This window comes from Eretmochelys imbricata, chromosome 3, assembly GCF_965152235.1.
Source record: "Eretmochelys imbricata isolate rEreImb1 chromosome 3, rEreImb1.hap1, whole genome shotgun sequence".
In the NCBI taxonomy this organism is placed as follows: domain Eukaryota; kingdom Metazoa; phylum Chordata; order Testudines; family Cheloniidae; genus Eretmochelys; species Eretmochelys imbricata.
In genome coordinates this window covers 113,560,966-113,582,584 of record NC_135574.1, presented here as the reverse complement: position 1 = coordinate 113,582,584, position 21,619 = coordinate 113,560,966, and the positions used below count along the sequence as shown (strand labels likewise).

General features: G+C 43.9%; 2 protein-coding genes across 4 annotated transcripts in view; one reads left to right on the top strand and one right to left on the bottom strand.

Annotated features, from left to right (window-relative positions):
• The window catches only part of LRP11 (LDL receptor related protein 11), a 58,363-nt gene extending 52,750 nt beyond the window's left edge, over nt 1-5,613 (top strand). For 2 of the 3 annotated variants that reach the window (XM_077813203.1, XM_077813202.1), the window contains 2 exons: nt 2,807-2,939; nt 4,565-5,613. In XM_077813203.1, coding sequence (XP_077669329.1) covers nt 2,807-2,898 — 92 coding nt within the window. In that variant the 3' untranslated portion in view covers nt 2,899-2,939; nt 4,565-5,613. The remainder of the gene's footprint in view (nt 1-2,806; nt 2,940-4,564) is intronic. The other variant, XM_077813204.1, reaches the window with a different exon arrangement.
• The window catches only part of PCMT1 (protein-L-isoaspartate (D-aspartate) O-methyltransferase), a 51,276-nt gene that overhangs the window by 13,399 nt on the left and 16,258 nt on the right, over nt 1-21,619 (bottom strand). The window contains exons 2-4 of the mRNA XM_077813205.1: nt 18,321-18,425; nt 17,041-17,072; nt 7,229-7,333 (exon numbers count right to left, since the gene is read on the bottom strand). Of these exons, the coding sequence (XP_077669331.1) occupies nt 7,229-7,333; nt 17,041-17,072; nt 18,321-18,425 (242 nt within the window). The remainder of the gene's footprint in view (nt 1-7,228; nt 7,334-17,040; nt 17,073-18,320; nt 18,426-21,619) is intronic.

Below are 21,619 nucleotides of genomic sequence, written 5' to 3'. Positions count from 1 at the left end.
GGCCTGCGACAACAGTTACCAGCAGTAGCGCCTCTGAACAGCCAGGAACCAGAACTGTCTGGGCCAGGTTGGGAAATTAAAATCAGTCTCACTGAGATCTGTTTGATCTTGCAGAGCAAACTGGAAATAGAGCGACACAGGCAAAGTCTACAATAAGCCTCCCTATCTACAGGATCAGAAAGGCACCCGGCAGGGAGCCCAGGCTCAGTTCTCCTTGTAAATAGAAGCTGTGGCACTTTGTCATCTTATCTCACGAACAGGTCTATTTGAGAATGGCGCTCCTCTGAGAAGATGTCATGGAGAATTAGGTGTTCAACTTTTCAATTTGATAAGCGTCCACTACTGTGTTCTGCAGACCAAGCAAGTGGACAAGCGAGAAATTTGATTTCTGATTCACCAGTTCCAAAACATGACAGCTTCCTGACACAATGGGGAAGACTTGGCCCTTCCCTCACTTGTTGATCTGGCACATGGTGTAGGTATTGTCCATCAATATTTGAATGTCTTGACCTCTAATGAGAATCAGGGAAGATTCACAAGCCTTTCAGATTGCCCTAAGCTCTAGGAGGTTGATGTGCATTTGTCTCTCTTAGGATGTCCACTGACCTTGTGCAAGCAGGTCCTTCAACATGTGCTCTCCAGCCCAAGTGCAATACCTCTGTCACTACTGTTCAGGATGAAAGGGGAGGTGTGAAGGGAATTGCCCTGTAGACAGACATTAGGTCTTTCTATCATGATAGAGATTACTGGGCCAGGAGGGGGACATGGACAGGATCATAGCCAGGTGATATTTGCCTGGGAAGTATACCAACCTCAGCCACCCCTGCAAGCAGTAAGGTGTAGTTGGAGAGATGCAAACAAGTCTCCTAGATCCAGAGTGAGAATAATCAAGGCAAGGGTTACCATCCTGGACTTTAGTTTGCAAATAAATTTGTTTAGCTGTCTCACATCAAGATGGGTCACAATCAGTCTTTCTTCTTTGGATGAGGATGTATAGGCTGGAGAAACCCTTTCCCCAATACTAAGGCAGGAAATGCTTTAGTGCTCCAGGAGAAAGGAGGGGATCTCTTATTGCAGAAGATCCTCATGAGAGTGGTCCCTGAAGAGCAATGGGGAAGAGGTGTTTAGCGGATAGGCACCAGAAGAAGTTGTGTACAGTAACCCAACATTACGGCAATGGTATCCAGTCACTGGTCCAAGGTAGCAAAAAAAAAAAAAGAGAAAGGTGATTCCCAAAGGGGAGAGTTGGCTGTGGTTCTGGAGAAATGGGTCCATATCTCCCAAACAACTGATCAAAACTGGTGTTTTGAGAAAGCGTGAAACAGTTGGGTCACTGAGGAAGACACTCTCCTCCTGTGGAAGAGTTGTGTCTTCCTGAGTGGCTCTGAGGACCTCTAGTAGAAGAACAGTGAGACTGTTCTTTGGGGAGCTGCTGTCTGAAGTGCTTCCTACTAAGAGACAGGCCTGCTCTACACTACCACTTAAGTCAAGTCGCTTTAGGGGGGTGTGAAAAAAATCACACACCAAGCAACATAGCTTACATTGACCTAATGCGGTGTCTATACTGTGCTATGTCGGCGAGAGACGCTTTCCCACTGTCTTACCTTCTGCCTCTCGGGAAGATGGAGTACTGAAGTCAATGGGAGAGCGCTCTGCCATCGACTTATTGTGTCTTTACCAGACCCGTTAAATCAACACCACTGCATCAACCGCAGCAGCGCTGATTTAGCATGCCGGTGTAGACAAGCCCACAGAGTACAGATCCCAAGGAATTGCACCCTCAAATCACCCTCCAATCCTTTAAAGCGTGAAGGGCTTCATCTGTCTTCACATTGATGCTGGCAGACTTGGTGCCAGCTCAAGTCAAGGCCCCAGGCTTCACTGAACACTGACGAATGTATAGCTGGATATCAATCTGGACCACCTGTGTTAGTATTGTTAAAATTAGATATTAGAGTTAAGAATGTGCTTAGTATTTTGACTTTATGGAATGCTTGTATGATGCTGCATCTATTAATCCTACTTATGATATCTATATCCCATGTTATAAAGTAATGTTTAAATATTTGCTCTAACTATACAAATGTTCACTAAAACTGTAAATCCACCAAGTCAGGGGAAAAGCATTACCAAGTATGAAATACTAGTTCACCACAAGAGGTTATCTCCTCCCCAGTGAAAGGTCTACAGACATCAAACAAGCCACTGTGTACAAAAGACTTCAGTCATTGCTTCCCCTACGCCCCTGAAGAGGATACAAACATAAGCCCTCATCCCATCCCATCACAGCTTGAATGCTGGGGAAAGGGAATAAAAATGCCTATTAAGAAGGAACTGTTATCCCTATGCTGCTTGAACTCTGAAGAGCAAAGATTTCTAAGCATAAAGAAGGGGTCCCCAGCTGTCTGGCTTGGGTTAGCGCAAAGGACATATAAAGCTTGCATATTATAGCTTCCTAAAGATGATAGCTGCTAAGACTGGATCTCATTTGTGTGTAAATAACTTATTTCTTTTCACAGTTATAAACCTTTAGATAGTTTATTATAGGACAGGCTACAAGCACTGTCTTTGATAAGAGAGCTAGAGTGCACTTGACTTGAGCTATGTAACTGGTCCTTTGGGACTGAGAGTAACGTGATATTGTTGTGATTTTTGGTGTAAGGGACCACCAATCATAAAGGCAAGCTTGCCTGTGTGGCAAGACAGACCAGAGTACCCAAGGGGACTGTCTGTGACTCCATGTTAAGGCTTATATAGTGCTTTAGAAGTTCACAATTGTTATTTGGTTGGTGAAATCTAATTACAGAACATACAACCCGTTCGGAGTTTGTGCTCTGTTGCTGGACAGTTTGCCCTGAGGTTGGCACTCACACTTGTGAGCTGCTCCAGACAGCCTGACAGAGAGAACTTCTGCTTCATCCAGAAAGGAGAATGACAAGGTGACTGGTCCTATGGGTGTTAATGGGGGAAGAACAGTTTCCTCCTGTTTTTATTGATGCAGACCTGAGCTGTTGGGGGTTCAGGTGCCACCTGAGTAGCACTCATCTTGAATGAATGAGCCTCAGGCACATGTGGCCTATTCTAGGAAGTATTGCCTCCCATGAGGCAACCAAACCCAGTAGGGCCATATGGGCATGGAGGGGTATGGACTGGGAACCAGGGTACCTGCGAAGGATGAGGTGCTCAGTGCCACATCGAAGAGTCCTGGTACTGCCAGGGAGAATGAATTTGAAAGGAGCAGCAACTCCAGTTCCCATAGAACCAGGAAGCCTCTCAGTGCCACTACATGTCAGCCCCCCCCCCAGTACCAACTCTTGTCAGACTCCTGATTCTACCATCAGCGCTAGTGGCATAGTATGGGATGCAGGGTGTACTAGTGCTGCATGTGACTTCATTGGTACTGGTCGGGAAGCAGTCAGTGCTGTAACCTGCACTGGTGAGGATTTTGATGGTACAAGCCTCAGTGTCTCCTCAGGGTTCTGAGACAGCACCGGGTCCTCAGTGCTGCAGGCCACTCAAAGCTTATGTGGTAGTCACATGGGGCACAAAGTCTCAGAAGAATGGTGGAGGGGAGGAGATTGCTTCACCAGAGAGTTAGAAAGTGATCTTCAACTAGAACTCCATGCACTGTCTACGCAGTGCCTCTTCTCCATTTTCATCAACTTTGACTGGAAAACAATGTTCCATGCAGTAAGTCCGCATTTGCACTTTTTGGAGAGGAGTGTACGGGGGGATTCAGAAAGCCAGGATCCAATGCCAGCTCCATAGATTTATTTAACAGAAAGACTGGCAACTTTGTTTCTCTGTTCTTGTGGGTCCAGGATGTAAATTTGCAAATGATATTTTCTAGGGGTGAGAGACTCCCTGAGTCAGTAGACACATTTGATATGCCTATCATTAGCAGATACAGTTCCCTCACAAGAAGACCATCTCAGGAAGTCTTTTTTGTTGTTGTTGCCGCCAACACTTGAAGGAGAAGTTAGGGCCACAGCTATGGAATGGATACTATTTTTACACACTCTTCAGGATTTAACACCAACAAAAAAAAAACACATTAATCTGTTAACATTGTACAGAACAAAAAAATCTTAACAGCACATCAGTGTAACAGGAGAGGAAAAAGCAATGTTAGGCATAAAGATTCCACACATCTTCAAGACAAGCCATAATTTGACTTCTTTTTCATGTCCTCTCTTTTGAAGATTTGGTTCACAAGTCTTGTTCCTTCCGAACACAAAAAATGACCACTTGGGCATTGTAGTTTTAAATTATTAGCTACTGAGTTGTACAGACCAACAAAGTCTGGTTTTGGTTGACTGGGAGTAAACAACTTAATTAGCCATTAGTGGACGACAGGAAATAGAAATTGTTAATAGAAGCTAAGGGTTTTTTTTAATTTAACTTAAAGATAAAAACCTAGTACAACTTATTACCCAATCACAGCATAACACTTGCACCCAGTTTAACTATGAAGTAGAAGAATAGCAGATTAACCAAAGATGACTTGGTGATGGGAAACAAAGACTATGTGCATTAATGCAAATTATTCCTTGTACTCTTACAGACTGCTGGATTCCAAACTAACTTACTTCGCAAAGACAAAAGTGTCATCACAGAGAGGTGAGTGAAGAACTTAAACACAGCAGCAATCAAAAAAGCAAACAAAAATGTTAGGATACAGAAGGAGTGGAACTGATAATATACTATTACATGAGTCACAGACATGCCCCCACCAGGTAATAGTGTGTTTAGTTCTAGTCACTTTATCTCAAAAAAGGATATAGATGAAATAGAGGGGTTTGAAACAGGTTATTAGAAGCACAGAAAGACTTCCATATGAAGACACTACCTCGTTTAGAGAGGAGATTAATAAGAGGGGACACAAGAATAGTATGTACATTAATGAACAGTATAAAGAAGGTAAACTGGATGTTACATAGGTGAGCTGATGAGAAGTGCAGAAGAAAAATTCAAGAGGAAGTTTTTTTGCTCGATGGTTGACATTACTCAAGTGTCTACTGAAGAAAGATTTGGACAAATGAAGTACCACAAAAAGACCTGGGATTTTTTGTATAACCTTAGTAAGCTACCAACAGGAGCTTACCAACAGCAGACAGGAACATACTCGAACAATTATATAGACCTTCACTGGACACTAACACATGGGGAATGTTTGGACGTCAATGACAAAGACCTTGGTCAAACTGGACAACATCCATCACATTTTGCCACATAGGAAGCACTCTCCACTCCAAGTTTTCCAATTCATTCATGATGCAGAGCTGAAGGACACTTTTCCAAATGCATAGATAGCTTTGATATTCTGCTCATGCTGCCAGCCACAGCCGTGAGTGATGAGTGCAGCTTTATATAGCTCAGTCTCTTTAAAACAAATCTTTGATCAACAATGGCTGACGAGAGACTGACATAGCTTGCTATTTTATCGCTTGAAAATTCCACTGGCCAGTCTTTGGATCTCTCTGACGCTGTGCTTCACTTCACGAGGGCAAAGGTGAGAAAAGCGACCTTTTGAACTAAAGAACTAGGGATAACATTCTAAGGCTGTCACCTACTGTAACACTATTTAATACTGATACACCCAATGTTGGTGCACAGTTCAATTTCTTCATGTTAGTACATTTCAGTTATTCTGAAATTTAAAAGTTTGTATAAGCTTAGAGAAAACAAAATTTTTATTTGCTTATATATGACATAAATAAATACAGAATTACATATCCTAATGCACAAATTTATCATCTTATATAACAGATAAATCATGCATGCAAATCGTGCAAAGACATGAAATGGGCTACAAATGCAATAAAAAATAAGGTATTTTAAAGTTTAATAAATGGAGGCGGGGGCTGAAGATGCTCCTCGCCTGGGGCACCATTTGGTCTAGGGCCAGCCCTGTCCGGCACGATCCAAGTGTGGAGGGGCTTAGTGTGGAGGATCCAGGTGTGTGGCGAGAGGGTTCTGTGTGGGGCAAAATAGATGCGGGCAGCTCAGTGAAGGAGTCCAGGTGCAGGGTCTATGGGACTCTGCAAGGGGGGTCCAGGTGAGGGTGGTTGAGCCTCAGCGGGAGGAAGCAGGAGGGTGTGGGGGTCTGGGGCATGGCGGGGGGGGGGGGTCTTGGTGGCTCAGCAGGAGGATCCTGATGCAGCTGATTGGGGCTCATGGGGTGACAGTCTGCATGTGGGGGGCTCGTGGGGTGATCCAGGTGCATAGGGGGTGGGACTCATCAGGGTGGGGGGGGTGTCCAAATGCAGGAGGGCGGGTCTGAGCTTGGGGTCAGGCATGGGGAAAGTCTGGATGCATGGGGGTTGGTCAGAAGGTGGAACAGCTCCCCTTACGTGACCCTTCCCCCAGTGACTGAGGAGCAGTGGCAGCAGGAAGCGGGGTCGGGGGGGGCAGTGCAGAGCCAGGGGAGGTTTCTGGGGGTGAGTCTGAGCTGGCCCAGGCCGCTTCATGCAGGGAAGTGTGCTCCTCCCTCAGCCCCAGCCCAGCCAGGACTAGCAGCTGAGACTGGCGCAGGGTAGGAGCCATCAGCCAGGGTGGGGCTGGGGAGGGCCAGATGCGGGGGTGTTAAGGACAGGGGGTCCAGGTAGGGGGGGGCCTGGATGCATGGGGGTTGGGTGGATGGGGCATCCTCTGGTCCCCCCTCCTTCCTGCAGTGATTTACCTCTCCACCAGGTGCTCCAGGCACCCAAAATGACGCGCCCACGCTGCTGAGAAGGGATATATGACCGCTCTTGTGGCTTCCCTTTGCATCCCCATCAGAAAGTCATTTTTCTGCAGGGAAGCAAAGAAATCTGTGCGGGACACAAATTCTGTGCATGCACAGTGGCACAGAATTCCCTCAGGAGTAAACCCTCATACTTCAGACTATAAGACAACTGCTAACTGACTGGGGTTAGGAAGAAACTTCCCTTCAGGTTATTCCTTGGTTGTCCACTATGAGATTTACTGTGCCTTATTCTGAAATATTTGGTATTAACCATCATCAGAATGGGATACTAAACTACATGTTCAGTTGTCTGATATGGTAGGGAAATTTCAACAGTTCCTAAATGGTTCCAGTTTCCTAAAGAAAGATTCAGCTGCTAGAAATCAAGAGAATGTACATTTATACTGTTGTTTTTTCTTTTAAATTTAACCAGAATAACATGAAATTTTATCCAGACTGAAAAATTTCTGTTGGTTCAAGTGGTTAAAACAGTTTGCTCACCATCCGCGAAAAACATGCTGTAAGAATTCCACTTCCAGATCCTACATCAAGGGCTTTAGCTCCTTCATGTAACTGTTCAGATAGCAGTTCTAGAGCATACGCATGCTGACAAAGAAAAACAAAAGGGCATGTATTTTAAAACTTCATTTTACCCACTGCATATTCACTTTTTCAGAGATTTCAGGTTATACAGGACAACCCAGTGTTGTTATAGGAAACTACTAATGTCCGTGTTCTTCTGCACGACAGCAAGAAAATTATTTTGATGCTTTTCCATCTAACTTTAACACATATTGTTCCCAACTGTTTCCTCTAACAACAAAACAGACTATGCCATCTCACTATTTTAGGTCTGTAGCATATGGTCTTTTAAATAAAATCATTGGTACAGATTCTGCACTGCATTCCAGACCCTTTGTAACACTCTGATGATAAAGGCCAGAAAGATGTAGTCAGTTGAGAATTCTGCAACACACAAAGGAAGTGTGCTGGCACAGGTGGTGGTTGAAGTCAGTTATGCTCCAGCTATCCTAAGCTTCCAGAGTCTCTTGGAAATTATTTGACAGTTGGAACACGAGAGAAGCAGCCCATAGGTTGCTCTAGCCTATACATCACCCACACAGAGTCAGAATAAAGAAGCCATAAAGAGCTCCCTGACGGCTGCCACACACCTAACATGCCACCTTGTATCAACCAAAAACTTATAAAGCAAAGCATATGGGACCAAAAAATCATTCATTTTTGGATTATTACAGGATGATCAATGTTATCCTATCAATGGTTTTTAAATCCATAATTAAGAGGTCCATATAATGCCATATTTTATGAGCTGAGTTCTCTGCTGCATTGGTACACAGCTCAGGTACAGCAGAGAAGAGGCTGGCAGGAAGCCAACCGCTGCTCCCTGATTTTCTTCGGACCAGCCCCAATTAAAGCAAAAGGGGCAGCTTTTATTCATACTTCTGGCATAATGTTCCTAATGTTAACTGCAGCAAATTAGGAAAAGTGGAGCCTTGTTCTGCCACCCCCTCTTCTACCCCTTTTTCCCCCCTCATACTAAGCAGCTCAGCCCTGTGGAAGAAGACAGAGCAGGCACAGAAGACAGCATAGTTTTACAGTAACCAGAGATTCCCGCTACAGAAGGGAATTCTCCAGAGGGTTTCTCCAATCAATTAGTTTCAGTTCACTTTGCACTGAACTAAGCAGATGCAAGAATCTGGGGCCACATGCAATTCCACAAAGCCATATTTAAAGTTGGCCACATGTAATTTGATCAAATACAAGAAAGAATTTGAAGGCTACCCATTCTTTTATTTTAAGCCCACAAGTAAAGGTGACCTGAAAAGCCTCTGAAAGTAGAAGAGATTAAGGCTCTACTTCAGCAATCATTAACATGACCAACATATATACTCTTGTTATAAAAATCTGCATCTAGGTATTTATACTATAACTGGTGTGGAATAAGATTTCAATACTGTATAAATTTAATTTGAGATTACCCATCAACATGGAAAGTGAACAATCTTTTTGCTGAAGATATTGTCACAATAACAACATGTCAAATATTTAGAACTTCAGATTTCTCCAGATGACTATAATTTTTATATTTACACTAGCATGTTCTCCGTTTAAGTTATGGTTCTAATGCATCAGCAATCTAATTGAACAGCCCTTGTGTATAAGATTCTTTCAAGACTAATCAATCTTTTCACAAGTCAAATGTCTGTTTTGTGCAATAAGGGGCAAACTCTCCCACTTCCTCCGTGTGTGTAAAAAGCCTTCTTGAAGCAGAACTAGGGTGGTTCTTCTGCATGAGGGGCAGGATTTTCAGGAGACCACAGTTTTATCCCCACCCTCACCCCATAGTAGGGATTCCATGTGCAGCACAGGAGCTTAGAAGCAGGGTGGGAGGATCCATTGCTGTCTAGTCCTTTCACTTCTCTACCCCGTCACAGGAATACGGATAGTGAAGGAATACTCCTTCCCATTCCCCAACTAAATTTCTGAACAATGTAATATATAAAGACCTATATATTTTTCAGGCCACAAAACCCAACTCTGAATTTAGTCTTGGCAATTGCTATGTCTCACCTAGACTGTCAGACTCCTAGGAAAATTATGAAACTAGTTTTAGAGCTCAGTCACAATAGCAGTGTTGATCTTTTCATTGAAGAAAACTAATTAATTAGTCTTAATAGTAAACTGATGACCTAAAACAGAAGTAGCATTTATTTAGAAAGGAGGAGAACAAAAAATGGGAAGATATGGAACATAGGAAAAAATTTTAACTACTGTTATTTTGTAGCTCTAAGTAGCTTCATGATTCTGTTGATTTGTAGCAGGTACCAACAGCAATGTAGCTTAGAGTATAGGCTGTTAAAAACCTACCCTGCTTTCCCATATATACATGTTCCTTTTTCCAATCACCTTTGAAAGGAGACTTCATTTTTTAGAACAAAAATCTCATCAGCCTATTGAGTTAGGCAAGAACAAAAGTACACCTCTACCCTGATATAACGCGACCCGATATAATATGAATTCGGATATAACACAGTAAAGCAGCACTCCGGTGGATCAAAGCAAGTTCAATATAACGCAGTTTCACCTATAACGCAGTAAGATTTTCTGGCTCCCGAGGACAGTGTTATATAGGGGTAGAGGTGTATTCTAATCACAACTCAATACTGCAATGCTGAAAACAGCTGAAGTTTATAATTAGAACCCCAATATGTGAGTAGTGCCGTTAGTAAGTTTGGAAAAAAGTCAGTTTAATAAACTGTAAGTTGTCAATGAATGTGTAACTTCTTAAAAATATGTATACAAAGTGTGTGTGTGTGTGTGTGTGTGTGTATTTTAATCCATCAGAGGTCTTCAGGTGTACTATCCTAGTTTTGGACACGACTGCTAAAAAAGGAACAGTTTGCACATAAACACTTTATGCATATTTTTACTTTCTACCTTGCTTATGTGACAGACTAGAGTGGCAATATGGACTCAGTGAATTTAGGCTGAACACTAAGGACAATTATTGATATTGATTTACTGTTACGCAGACTAGCTGTTGTCAAACTTTTAAAAGCTTAATGTTCCACTAAGAATTCAGAAATACTTGGTGCACTACTTACATAATTCTAATCAGCGTAGTTATAATAAATTCTTATTCTGATATTATATTTACCTTTCTGTTTAAAGAAACTTGCATATCCTCTGTTTGTGGGACATGTGCCACCAGTGGTAAGTTTAGTACAGTGTGAGAAACACGAATCTACATTAAGATTCTGGAAAAAAACAGTTACTCACCTTCTCATAACTGTTGTTTTTCAAGATGTGTTGTTCACATATATTCCAATCAGGTGTGCGCGTGCCACATGCACAGTCGTCGGAAAGTTTTCCCTTAGCAGCTCCCATCTGGTTAGCTGTGGAGCCCCCTGGAGTGGCGCCTTCATGGCACTCAGTATATGACCCTGCCAACCCGACCCCCCCTTTGGTTCCTTCTTGCCAGCTATTCCGACAGAGGGGAAAAAGGGTGGGTATCGAAATGGACGTGAATAACAGATCTCGAAGAAGGTGTTATGGTGAACAACCATATTTTCTTCGAGTGCTTGTTCACGTTGATTCCAGTCAGGTGACTCCCAAGCTCAACTCCGACCCCACCTCCGGGATAAAGGAAACCGCTGATTGGAGCACCGCCCTGCCGAATGCTGCATCATCTCTGGTGTGTTGGGTGATGGCATAGTGAGAGGTAAACGTATGCACCGATGACCAAGTTGCTGCCCTGCAGATCTCGTGTCAGGACCTGGCCCAGGAACACAGCTGACGAGGCTTGTGCCCTTGTGGAATGTGCTGTAAGAGAGTTAGGACTGGGATCTTGGCTAACTCATAACATGTGCGGATGTGATCCAGGAAGACATTCTTTGAGATGAGACCGGGAGTCCTTTCATCCAGTCTGCTACCGCCACGAACGGTTGGTTTGACTTCCTGAACAGTTTTGTGTGCTCGATGTAGAATGCTAGCGCTCTCCGAACATCCAGTGAGTGCAGCCTCTGTTCTTGGGTACTGATGTGATGCTTAGGATAGAAGATGGGTAGAAAAATGTTTTGACCTGCGTGGAATTGTGACACTACTTTGGAGAAGAAGGCTGGGTAAGGCCTGAGCTGCACCTTGTCCTTGTGAAAGACCGTGTAGGGTAGGCTGGAGGTCAGAGCCTTTAATTCAGACACCTGCCTGGCTGATGTGATGGCTACCAGGAAGGACACCTTCCACAACAAATAGAGCAGGGAGCAAGTAGCCAGTGGTTCAAAAGGTGAGGACCAGGTTAAGGTCCCCATGCAGGAACCGGTTGCCTAATCTGTGGCTATAGACGTTCCAAGCCCTTGAGGAAACGTCCTACCATGGCGTTAGTGAACACGGAGCGTCCAGACGTTCCTGGGTGGAAGGCTGACCTTGACGGATGCCACAGCTAAGCCCTGCTGTTTGAGATGCAGAAGGTACTCTAGGATGAATGGTATAGATGCCTGGAGTTGAGGTGTGTATTGCTGGGCACACCAGCAAGTGAATCTCTTCAACTTGGCTAGATAAGTAGCCCCAGTGGAAGTTTCCTGCTGCCAAGTAGAACCTCCCTTACCGACTCCGAACATAGGAGTTCCATGGGGTTTAACCAGGAAGCTTCCAGACCATGGGGAGGAGGGACTGGAGGTCTGGGTAGTGGAGGCGACCATGATCCTGAGTGATCAGATCAGGGCACGATCAGTGTCCACTGACAGCTCCAGAAGCATGGTGTACCAATGTTGACAGGGCCATGCTGGGGCCAGAAGAGTCACCTCTGCTTTGTCCCTGCAGATCTTGAGCAGCACCTTGTGTATGAGTGGGACCGGGGGGGGGGGTGGAGGGGGTGGACATACATGAGGTGGAAATCCCCACCTTTGGAAGATGGGATGAAGAACATCTGTACAGATGGACCATTCGTGGTTGCAGAACGATCTGCTGAGGTGATCTGCTAGCTCATTCTGTGCTCCTGGGAGACAGGATGCCTCCAGGTGAATGGAGTGGGATATGCAGAACTCCCATAGTTGGGAGGGCTTCTCGACATTGGGGGAAGAACGGGCTCCACCCTGTTTGTTGATGTAGAACATAGTAGCGGTGTTGTCCATCATCATGGCCACGCTTTGGCCTTGTAGCTGGGACTGGAAAGTTTGGCATGCCAGTTGCACTGCTCTGTGCTCCCCGATATTGATATGAAGGAAGAGCTCATCCCGCGACCAAAGACCCTGTGTTCGGAGATCTCCCAGGTGTGCCCCCCAACCCAGATCTGACACGTCCGTTAGTAAGGACAAAGAGGGCAGTGCACTGTTGAAGGGGACACCTTCACGTACCATCTGAGGGTTAAGCCACCATGGTAGGGACTCAAGTATGTGTCCTGGCACCATCACTACCGAGTCCAGCCTGTAGCTCCCCGGTCGGTATATCTGGGCGAGCCTCATTCTGGAATGCCTGACTACATACATGCAGGCCGCCATGTGTTCCAGGAGACTCAGGCATTCCCTTGTGGTAGTGGTTGGGTACCGCCTGAGGCTTTGAATAATGTCTGTCATGGCCTGGAAACGAGTCTCTGGCAGGAACACCCTTGCCTGTACAAGTCCAGCACCGCTCTGATGAATTCTATTCTTTGGATCGGTGATAAGGTTGACTTGTTCACGTTGAGGAGGAATCCCAAACTCTGGAAAATGGACCTGACCAATCATACATGAGACTCTACCTGCTCCCTGGTATGGCCCCTGAGCAGCTAGTCATTCAGGTATGGCTATACCTGCACCTGCCTCCTCCAGAGGAAGACTGCTACAACTGACATGCACTTGGTGAATACTTGGGGGGCTGTCGACAGACCGAATGGGAGGTCAGTGAACTGACAGTGTTTGTGGTTGAGCGCAAACCAGAGAAAATGTCTGTGCACAGGTCGAATGGCTGGGTGAAAGTACACGTCTTTCATATTGAGGGCAGTTTACCAACCTCAAAGATCCAGGGAAGGTCTGATCATGCTCAGGGAGACCATGCAGAACTTCAACTTCAGCATAAACTGGTGGAGTACTCGCAGGTCTAAAATGGGTCCAAGACCCCCACCTTTGCCTCGTGGATCAGGAAATAATGGGAGTAGAAAACCCTTGCCCTTTTGCTCCTGAGGAACCTCCTCCACTCCCCCTATGGTGAGGAGCGATTGCACCTCCTGAATAAGCAATTGCTTGTGAGAGGGGTCCCTGAAGAGGGACAGGGAAGGAGGGGTGAGACGTAGGGGAAGAGCAGAATTGGAGAGAATATCCCACTTCTACCAGAAGAACCCAGCGGTCCGATGTTATTTGGGACCAAACACAGCAGAAGTGGGATAGATGATTCAGAAAACATGGGTAAGGATCAGGTGTTGTGGCAAATGTGCCATCCTCAGGTCCATCTTCAAAAGGCCTGTTTAGAGCCTGATGAAGGCTTAGACTAGCTAATATCTTGCTCTGAAGGGGATCAGGAAGGTTTCTGCCTGCTGTTCCTGCCCCCTCGTCTATAAAAATCCTGCCTCGGCCGAGGAGGATATGAGCGTTGTTGTTGCTGGGTTGCCAGCATATGCATTCCCAAAGACTTCATGGTCACCCTAGAGTCTTTCAAGCTGTGCAGTTTGGAGTCTGTCTGCTCTGAAAAGAGCCCCGTGCCCTCAAAAGGAAGGTCCTCCAGGGTTTGCTGCACTTCTGGGATGCTTAAAGCCATGATGTTCTCCTCATGGCTATGCCTGAAGAGAAGGTACGGCAGCAGAATCTGCCAAGACTAGGGACGCCTGCAGAGAGGTCCGAGCTACTGCCTTCCCTTCCTCTATGATGGCAGATAATTCAGCCCTAGAGTCCACAGGGATCAGCTCTTTGAACTTAAACATGGAGGACCATGAATTGAAGTTATACCTACTCAGGATAGCTTGCTGGTCAGCTATCTTCAGCTGGAGGTTCCCAGTGTCATAGACCTTTCTACCAAATAGGTCCATCCTTTTTGCCTCCTTAGATTTGGGGGCTGGTCCTTGCTGTTCCTGACACTCTTTCTCGTTAGCCACAGACACGACCAGAGAGCATGGCTGCGGGTGTGAGAATAAGTATTAATAGTTCTTAGAAGGGACAAATATTTGTGCTCCACACCCCTGGCAGTCGGCGGACTTGAGGCTAGGGTCGGCCACAGGTCTTTATATTGTTTTGAACGGTTTTGATCAAAGGCAGAGCTACCAGTGATGGACTTCGGGAGTGAGAATGTCCACCATGGGGTCCTCGGCCTCGACCACCTCCACCGCTTGTAACCCCATGTTGCGGGCAATCCACCTAAGGAGGTCCTGATGTGCCCTATGGTCAATCAGAGGAGGGCCCAAAGCGGACGCCCTTGCCACAGATTCATCAGGGGAAGAGGACGAGGTGACCAGAGGGGGTACTGGGTCCTCCTGCCCCTCCGGCTCCTTGACCTCCTCTTCATCAGTGTACGCCCTTGTGGAATGCTGTAGCTTGACTCTGCAGCTGGTCCTGTGCTGGGGGTCACCTCTTCCACGACTGGTGCCTGAAGGGTGGTTAGCACAGAGTAGCCTCAGATCCCTGAGATGTAGGCCTGTCCCTAGAAGAGTGGGGTGGCCGGTGTTCTGATGCTACCAATCTCGACCCCCTTGAAAAGGTACCTTGGGCCTGATGGTAAGCCCAGGGGGTCCAAAAGGGCCACTGCGCTGGGGCTGCAGCTGCCAGGCCGGTGGCACCCTCTTTCGTTGCCTCTGGGACTACGTCTCAAGTAGTACGAATCGGCATCAGACTCCGAGGAAGTGGATCCCGATTGTGAGGGCCACGGCAATGCTGAGGGCCCGTGCACCGAAGACCAGTGCCGTGATAAGGTGGGGAACTGGTGCCTGGGATCTGGTGATGGGGATCGATAGCAGGTATCCAGTGCCAGCAATCGAGGATGAAGGCCTGGTGCCACAGATCGGTGCCGGTCCTCTGACATCACTGCAGGTCTGTGCCGGTCCTCTGCTGGTGCTGGGGATCTGTGCCGGTCTGGCCTCAGTGCCGAGGAGGGGGAGCGTCGCATTGCCAGAGACTCTCTCGTGGGGCTCAGTGCCAGGAAGCAGTGCCACAGTGAAGGCAACTGAGAGCGGTGCCAGGTACGCTGCTGAGCTGGGGACTGTGAGCGCTGCATCGTATCAGGCTTGCCTGTAGACAGTACCAGTCTTATCAGCACCGGAGCCTTGTCCCTCAGAGCTGGGGCCTGTGCAGCCATCATCACAATAAGGTCTCTGGTGGCTTCAAAAGCGTCCGGAGTGGAGGGTGGCTCTAACACCTCCACCTGGCACTGCCCTGCCAGAGAGTAACTAAGTGCCTGACTCAATGGTCCCTTGTGGGGCTCTGAAGTCAATGGCACTGACTCGTGCTGACTTGGTGCCAGGTCCTTTCTGGGGTGCACCATGCATCCCGACAATCCTGCAGATATCGAGGCTGGCAAGCGCCCTCTTTTGGCCTTCTTGTGTCTCTTGTGCGGCACCAGGGAAGTCGAGCAGTGCCAGGCTGCTATCCCTGGGTGCGGTGCTAGGGAGCGCCGGTGCTGAGTGTCTCTTGTGGTAGAGTCCTTCCTCAGTACCATGTCGCATACGGATGCTGGAACATACCATTAACAGTTATTTTAATCAGAAATCATGCTCCTTTTTGGTTCTTGGCTGAAAAGCCCTGCAGATTTTGCACCTTTCCGTTTGGTTCACTCCCTCCAGACACTTTAGACAAGAGTCGGGGGAGTCACTGATGGGCACAGGTTTATTACAAGCACTGCAGCGTTTAATGCCTTGGGCTCATGGGATGCCCCAGAACCCGAGGGGGGTTAGGGACTGGGGAGAGATCCTGCTCCCAACCTACTATTAACTAACTCTAACTATAAATTGTAATGACTAACAGAAGAACGCTAAGGGAGCACTTGCTGAGCAAGTGAGCACTGTTCCAACAGCCGTCATGGACGGTAAGAAGGAACTGAAGGGGGGCCAGGTAGGCAGGGTCGTATACTGAGTGCCATGAAGGCGCCACTTCAGGGGGATCCACAGCTGACCTGACAGGAGCTGCTAAGGGAAAACTTTCTGACGACCATGCATGCTGCGCGCGCACACCTGATTGGAATTGACATGAACAAGCACTCGAAGAACAACAACATAACTACTATTGTTGTGATTTCTTCACTTCTTGGTGTATACCTCTGAAAAAAATGTTAACTTTTTCAGATATAAAAAAGCCAAAGTTTCAAAATAGATAGTTTGAATTAGTCCCTACCCTTTGAATTCTAATAGGTAACTTTAGGGAAAGACAAATGGAGCATAAGCTATGAAAATGTTTACTGTTCTTTCCCACAAACTTTATTTCTCAAATAAAATACTATAAGGGCTAAATATACCCACATTAATTCTTAATTTCAAATAATGAAATAAATTATCTGAGAATACTTTAGTATCTGTGATACAACATCGCTGCACTGAAATATCTCCTAGTGTTTACTTGTTAAGACTCAGCCATGAACTGTCTGGGTCTCAAATCACTAGGCAAAATTTTCACATCTCAGTACAACTTCTCTTGAGGAAAGAAAAGATAAATTACAACAATTCTGCCTGGTTGAATTTACATATAATGATAGACAGAAGTACAGGCAATATTACAGTAGTTTACAACATTATTACCAATAGATAGTGTAAGTTGTTAGAATAAGTATACTTTTATTCTGGAGAGTGACTAGATTGCTAATCATCTTCACTAACCATTCTGTGTTATAAATCTAATGCTTACCATGTGTGGGGCACTGATAGTTGCTTGGAAACCTGTAAAACAAGAAAGGGGTAAACCTTCTGATGTAAGAGTTGAGCTAACAGTGTTAGAACATTCCTATCCGACTTATGTATGAACCATCGCATATGCAAGCCTTCAAATGAGACACTACCGCTGCTCTAGCTGGGTAGTTGTATTGTGATTTTGAATACAGTACTAATATATAAGAAGGTCTGACATGCCCAATTCTAAAGTGAAGAAAAAAGTTCTGCTACTTTCCTCAACTGGTCAATACATACAGCAATGAGGGGTACTGAGAAAGATGAAAGTTTCTATCTTTCCAAACTCTATTTCATTTAGCATCTTATTTTTAGTTTAGTACAAACCTTTACTTTTGTAAAGCTATATTGCATGAAAGCTGCCTATGCAACATTTACATCTGAAGAGCAGCGTTTTCCCTTTCCACTGTTACTCCCCATGTGCCAATCCTGGTTCATAATTTTTTGTATGTGTTTTTGCACCAGATTACAAACTCCCTGATGTAGGGACCGTATCTGTTTGCCTGTAAATCAGCATGCGTATACATAAGGGGAATGAATGAGGGAGAATTGTATTGCATGTATTAACACTTAGGGAACATCAAGTCAATTTTTAATTTGATTTTTAAGATGCACAGAAAACGAAGTTGGTTTATGTACAAATATAAAGAAAGCTCAATATGGACTAATCAATAATAAGTACAACTAAGAACTCCCACCATCAACCAATATAAAAGCTGAAAAAGAGAGGAAAAAATAGATACACTTTGATTCATTTACCAAAAGGAAAAAAAATTAAAGGGTCTGGGTGGGAACAAGCAAGTTCCAGAATTCACGATCCTTCACTGAAAAATGCCCTGCCAGCAGTCCCTTCTTTTTTTTTTTTTATTCCCTTTTAAGTCAAGTTTAGGTCAGAGTCACATCCGCCGATCTCAACTGCAGTGTCATACAAAGAGAAAGAACATCTCTAATGTAACCAGATCCAAATTATTTAGAGTTTTATACAGTAATGTCAACACTTTAAATTGCAAACTTTCTGAGAGGCGTCACTAAGTAAATGAGCTACTGAAGTCTGCACTAGCCAAATCTTCAAACTAAAAGAGGCTGGATCAGCTAATTGTGAGGAACTAAAAATGCTCCCATATAAACTTTTCAGGCAGTTCTTTAAAATAAAATACTTTCATATTCTTATCACACATGCTGAACTCATGCTCTCTGTTATAAAAGTGAGGATAGACATTTTAGATAGATGCTCTCTCTTACCTATTGATTGAGGAGAGTCCATATAAGGGTTGCATTTTGCATAGTGGCAACGGTCTGTAGCCAACATTACTTCATATACTTTATCTGATTTGATTATTCCATTTTCTAAAAAAAGGAGAGTTTTATTTACAAAAAACTGAAAGCATGATTTCTTTTTTATAATGATATGTCTGTGCAAGGACACAAAATGTAAAATAAATGAATTCATAAATTGCAAGAAATCATAAGTTATGCATACTGGTCAAAGCTTAAAATGAAGCATAGTACAGATTGAAGTATGTAACACTTTGAATTTTGAGCTACACCACAAGTTTTTCTAATAATAAAATGCTTTCAATTTTGTAATATGTTAAATATTATATATTCATTTTTCAAAGATCTGCCTCCCTCTCCTTCCCCCCACCATCCCCCTGGAAAAATGGAACTTGTTGCATATTTTTACCATTCCCGAAAGAATTGGTAAAGAACTGTAAATCTCTCTAATACTGAACATAAAGTACAATGTTCTGCTAACAAACAATTTATGGTTCCTCTACATACACAGGAAGGAATAAGACCACTTACAAGTGGTAAACTACAATATATTTGCCTATTTGACAAACTGTAATTTATTTTCAAGTGCTGTTTCACTATTTGTCTTGAGAAAAATGTTCCCCTTAAAAGAAACTCCTACATCATTAGGATTCTGACATTTGGTCTTAGCCAGCCCACACGAGTATTCACATCAGAACAGTTATATCTTTGTTGCTCTCCCAACTGAACTGTAAATGCTTTTGCCATTTTACATTCATGTACATTACCAGTTCACTCAAAAAAATTTTTGTTTAACTTGTGATCAAGTTCTTTATTGCTAAATGATTATTTAGCCTTGTTTTGTTTAGTGTTCTGAAAAAGCATTCATGTAATCATAAAAGTAACTTACAAACAACTGGAATAAACAGCATACTTCACAGTCAGTCACTTACATAACAAAAAGATATACAGTTTAAATCAAAAACAAATGTTTTTTAAAATGAAATGCTCTATGAAGCTATTCACATTAAACACGGGGTAAAAATTTAGAAAGCACCTAAGCCATTTTTGAAAATGGGACTTAGGTTCATATAATAGGCGCTTTTGAAAATTATACCCAAGATCTAGTAATCTAAACCCAAATTCTTAAGCTTATAATGGGACTGTTCTTATTAAAGTTACTTCAGTTTTTCAAATCAAGAGCAAAATGTCCTTATAAGGAAGCACCTAAACAGCAAAACAAAACTTGCCCAACAAAAAAAGTTTTTCTGTAGATGTGAAAGCACAAGTAAGGCAGCAAACGGAAAATATACCATCAAAGCATGGTGGCAAAGATCCCAAAAGCAATGTCTTATATAATTTTATTCTTTATTTAGAATACTTCTATGTTTCAGATGGCTTCCTAGCTAAAATTCTTTCCTCCATCACATTACACATATAATGCACTTTGACTTCATTATGAACTGTATACTTCATTGATTCTGTATTAAAGTAAGACTCAAAGTGCTACCAAACCTGCACACAACTTTTTATTCTGGGAATATTACTGCCAAATATCCATATTGACAGGGAGGTTCATATATTTGCTGAGCTGCCATTATCCTGCTATCACAACAAACTGTTAGTTCCACAGATCAGTTATAACTAAACCTAAAACACAAAACACTAGTGTATGACAGACAGGTAAGGGGTGAGAAATATCCATATTCCCATTGAATTAGACAACTGAAATCCAGTAAATATTTAGGAGTGGCCAACTAGGAAAAATATTCCTAAATTTGTACTTTGACCTTTCCATTAGAGACCACAAAAAGGTTGCCACCACTCAAGTCCCTTCTGAGATCCTGTCTTGAAAGCTCATTAACACCTTTGTTATTGACTGCCACCAGCTCAGGTATTGTTTAAACAGCAAGACAGAAGAAAAATAACCAAGAGGGCTCCATGGCAAGACTACAGCATCACTGCATGGGTATTGAGGAGCTTCTGAGATATAAGGTACATGAGTGCACAGGAAAAATCCCAAATATTGATTTCTTGTTTGAGATTGTAATGTTGAGCATGAAGCCTCCAATTTAGAGAAAGTAGGGCTAAGACCACCAGTTAAATAAAACTATTTTAATTAAAAAATGATGGAATGTTAGCAAGTTTGCTACAGCCACCTACACGGATATGCACATGCACTCAAAGGGTTAACTGCTACAAACTAGAAATATATTCTACATTTCTTCAGCACCTTCCATTCAGGGGAATCTCAAAAATGCTTTATGAATGTTAGTTATGTGAAGCCTGATTATTTTATTCTCAATTTATAAATGGAAAATCTGACCTTTCGTAAGTGACATGCCCAAATTCAGACAGTATTCAGGAGAACCAGGAATAGCAATTAGATCTCCTTAACACAAACTGCTTGATTTAACTACTAGATAATGCTCCCTCTTGATAAATATTTTGATCTGAATTATAAAAAGGAACACTGATTTATATAATGGCCTGCAATTCCTCAACAGAATGCTACTCCATTTTTCAAATGGTATCCACTGTACAGTATTAATTAGCCCAGGCTAACATGTCAAAAGATTTTATTAATCACCAGGTAATAGTAGCAGGAGGTTTGGGGAGAAATATGCCACAGTATTAATAATTAAGAAAAAACAAGTTTTGGTTTTATAACAATCTTGAGTTTTTGAAGGTATCACAGATTTCCCTTTCTTGAGGCTCTAGGCTCACAGTAAGAGAAAGGCAGAAGCTCTAACGTTTTTGGCCCTTTCAAGGTGTGCCGACACTGCTGTATAGAGCATGCCTCCCAGCCCCGGCAGACAGACTTGTGCTGACTTTGATCAGCATAGTGAGCTAAAAACAACAGTGTGGACATGGCCATCCTGGCCACAACTTGGACTAGCCATCAGACTTCAAGCCTGCCCATCCCTCTGAGTCAGAGCACAGGTGCCTGGCCTGAGCTGCAACATCCACCTGCTACTTTTAGCTCAGAGATTTGAGCAAAGAGACCTCAAGTCTGTCTACTCGGGCTGGGAGGCATGCTCCCAGTTGCAGTATCTCTGAAATACTGAAACGTCAACGCAAGCACCCATCGTTCACCCACAAGGTGACCAACTCCCGGTACCTTAGTTCCGTCTAGAACAATCCCTGCCAGTTCCTGAATCACTCAGGAAGCAAAGAACTACCATAAAATCTATTAGTAAAAGCATATACAATAAGAACACTTTTTCCAAGACAAGTTATCCCCAAGTACAAACAAGCAAGGCCACTAAGGCCAAAAATATCAACTC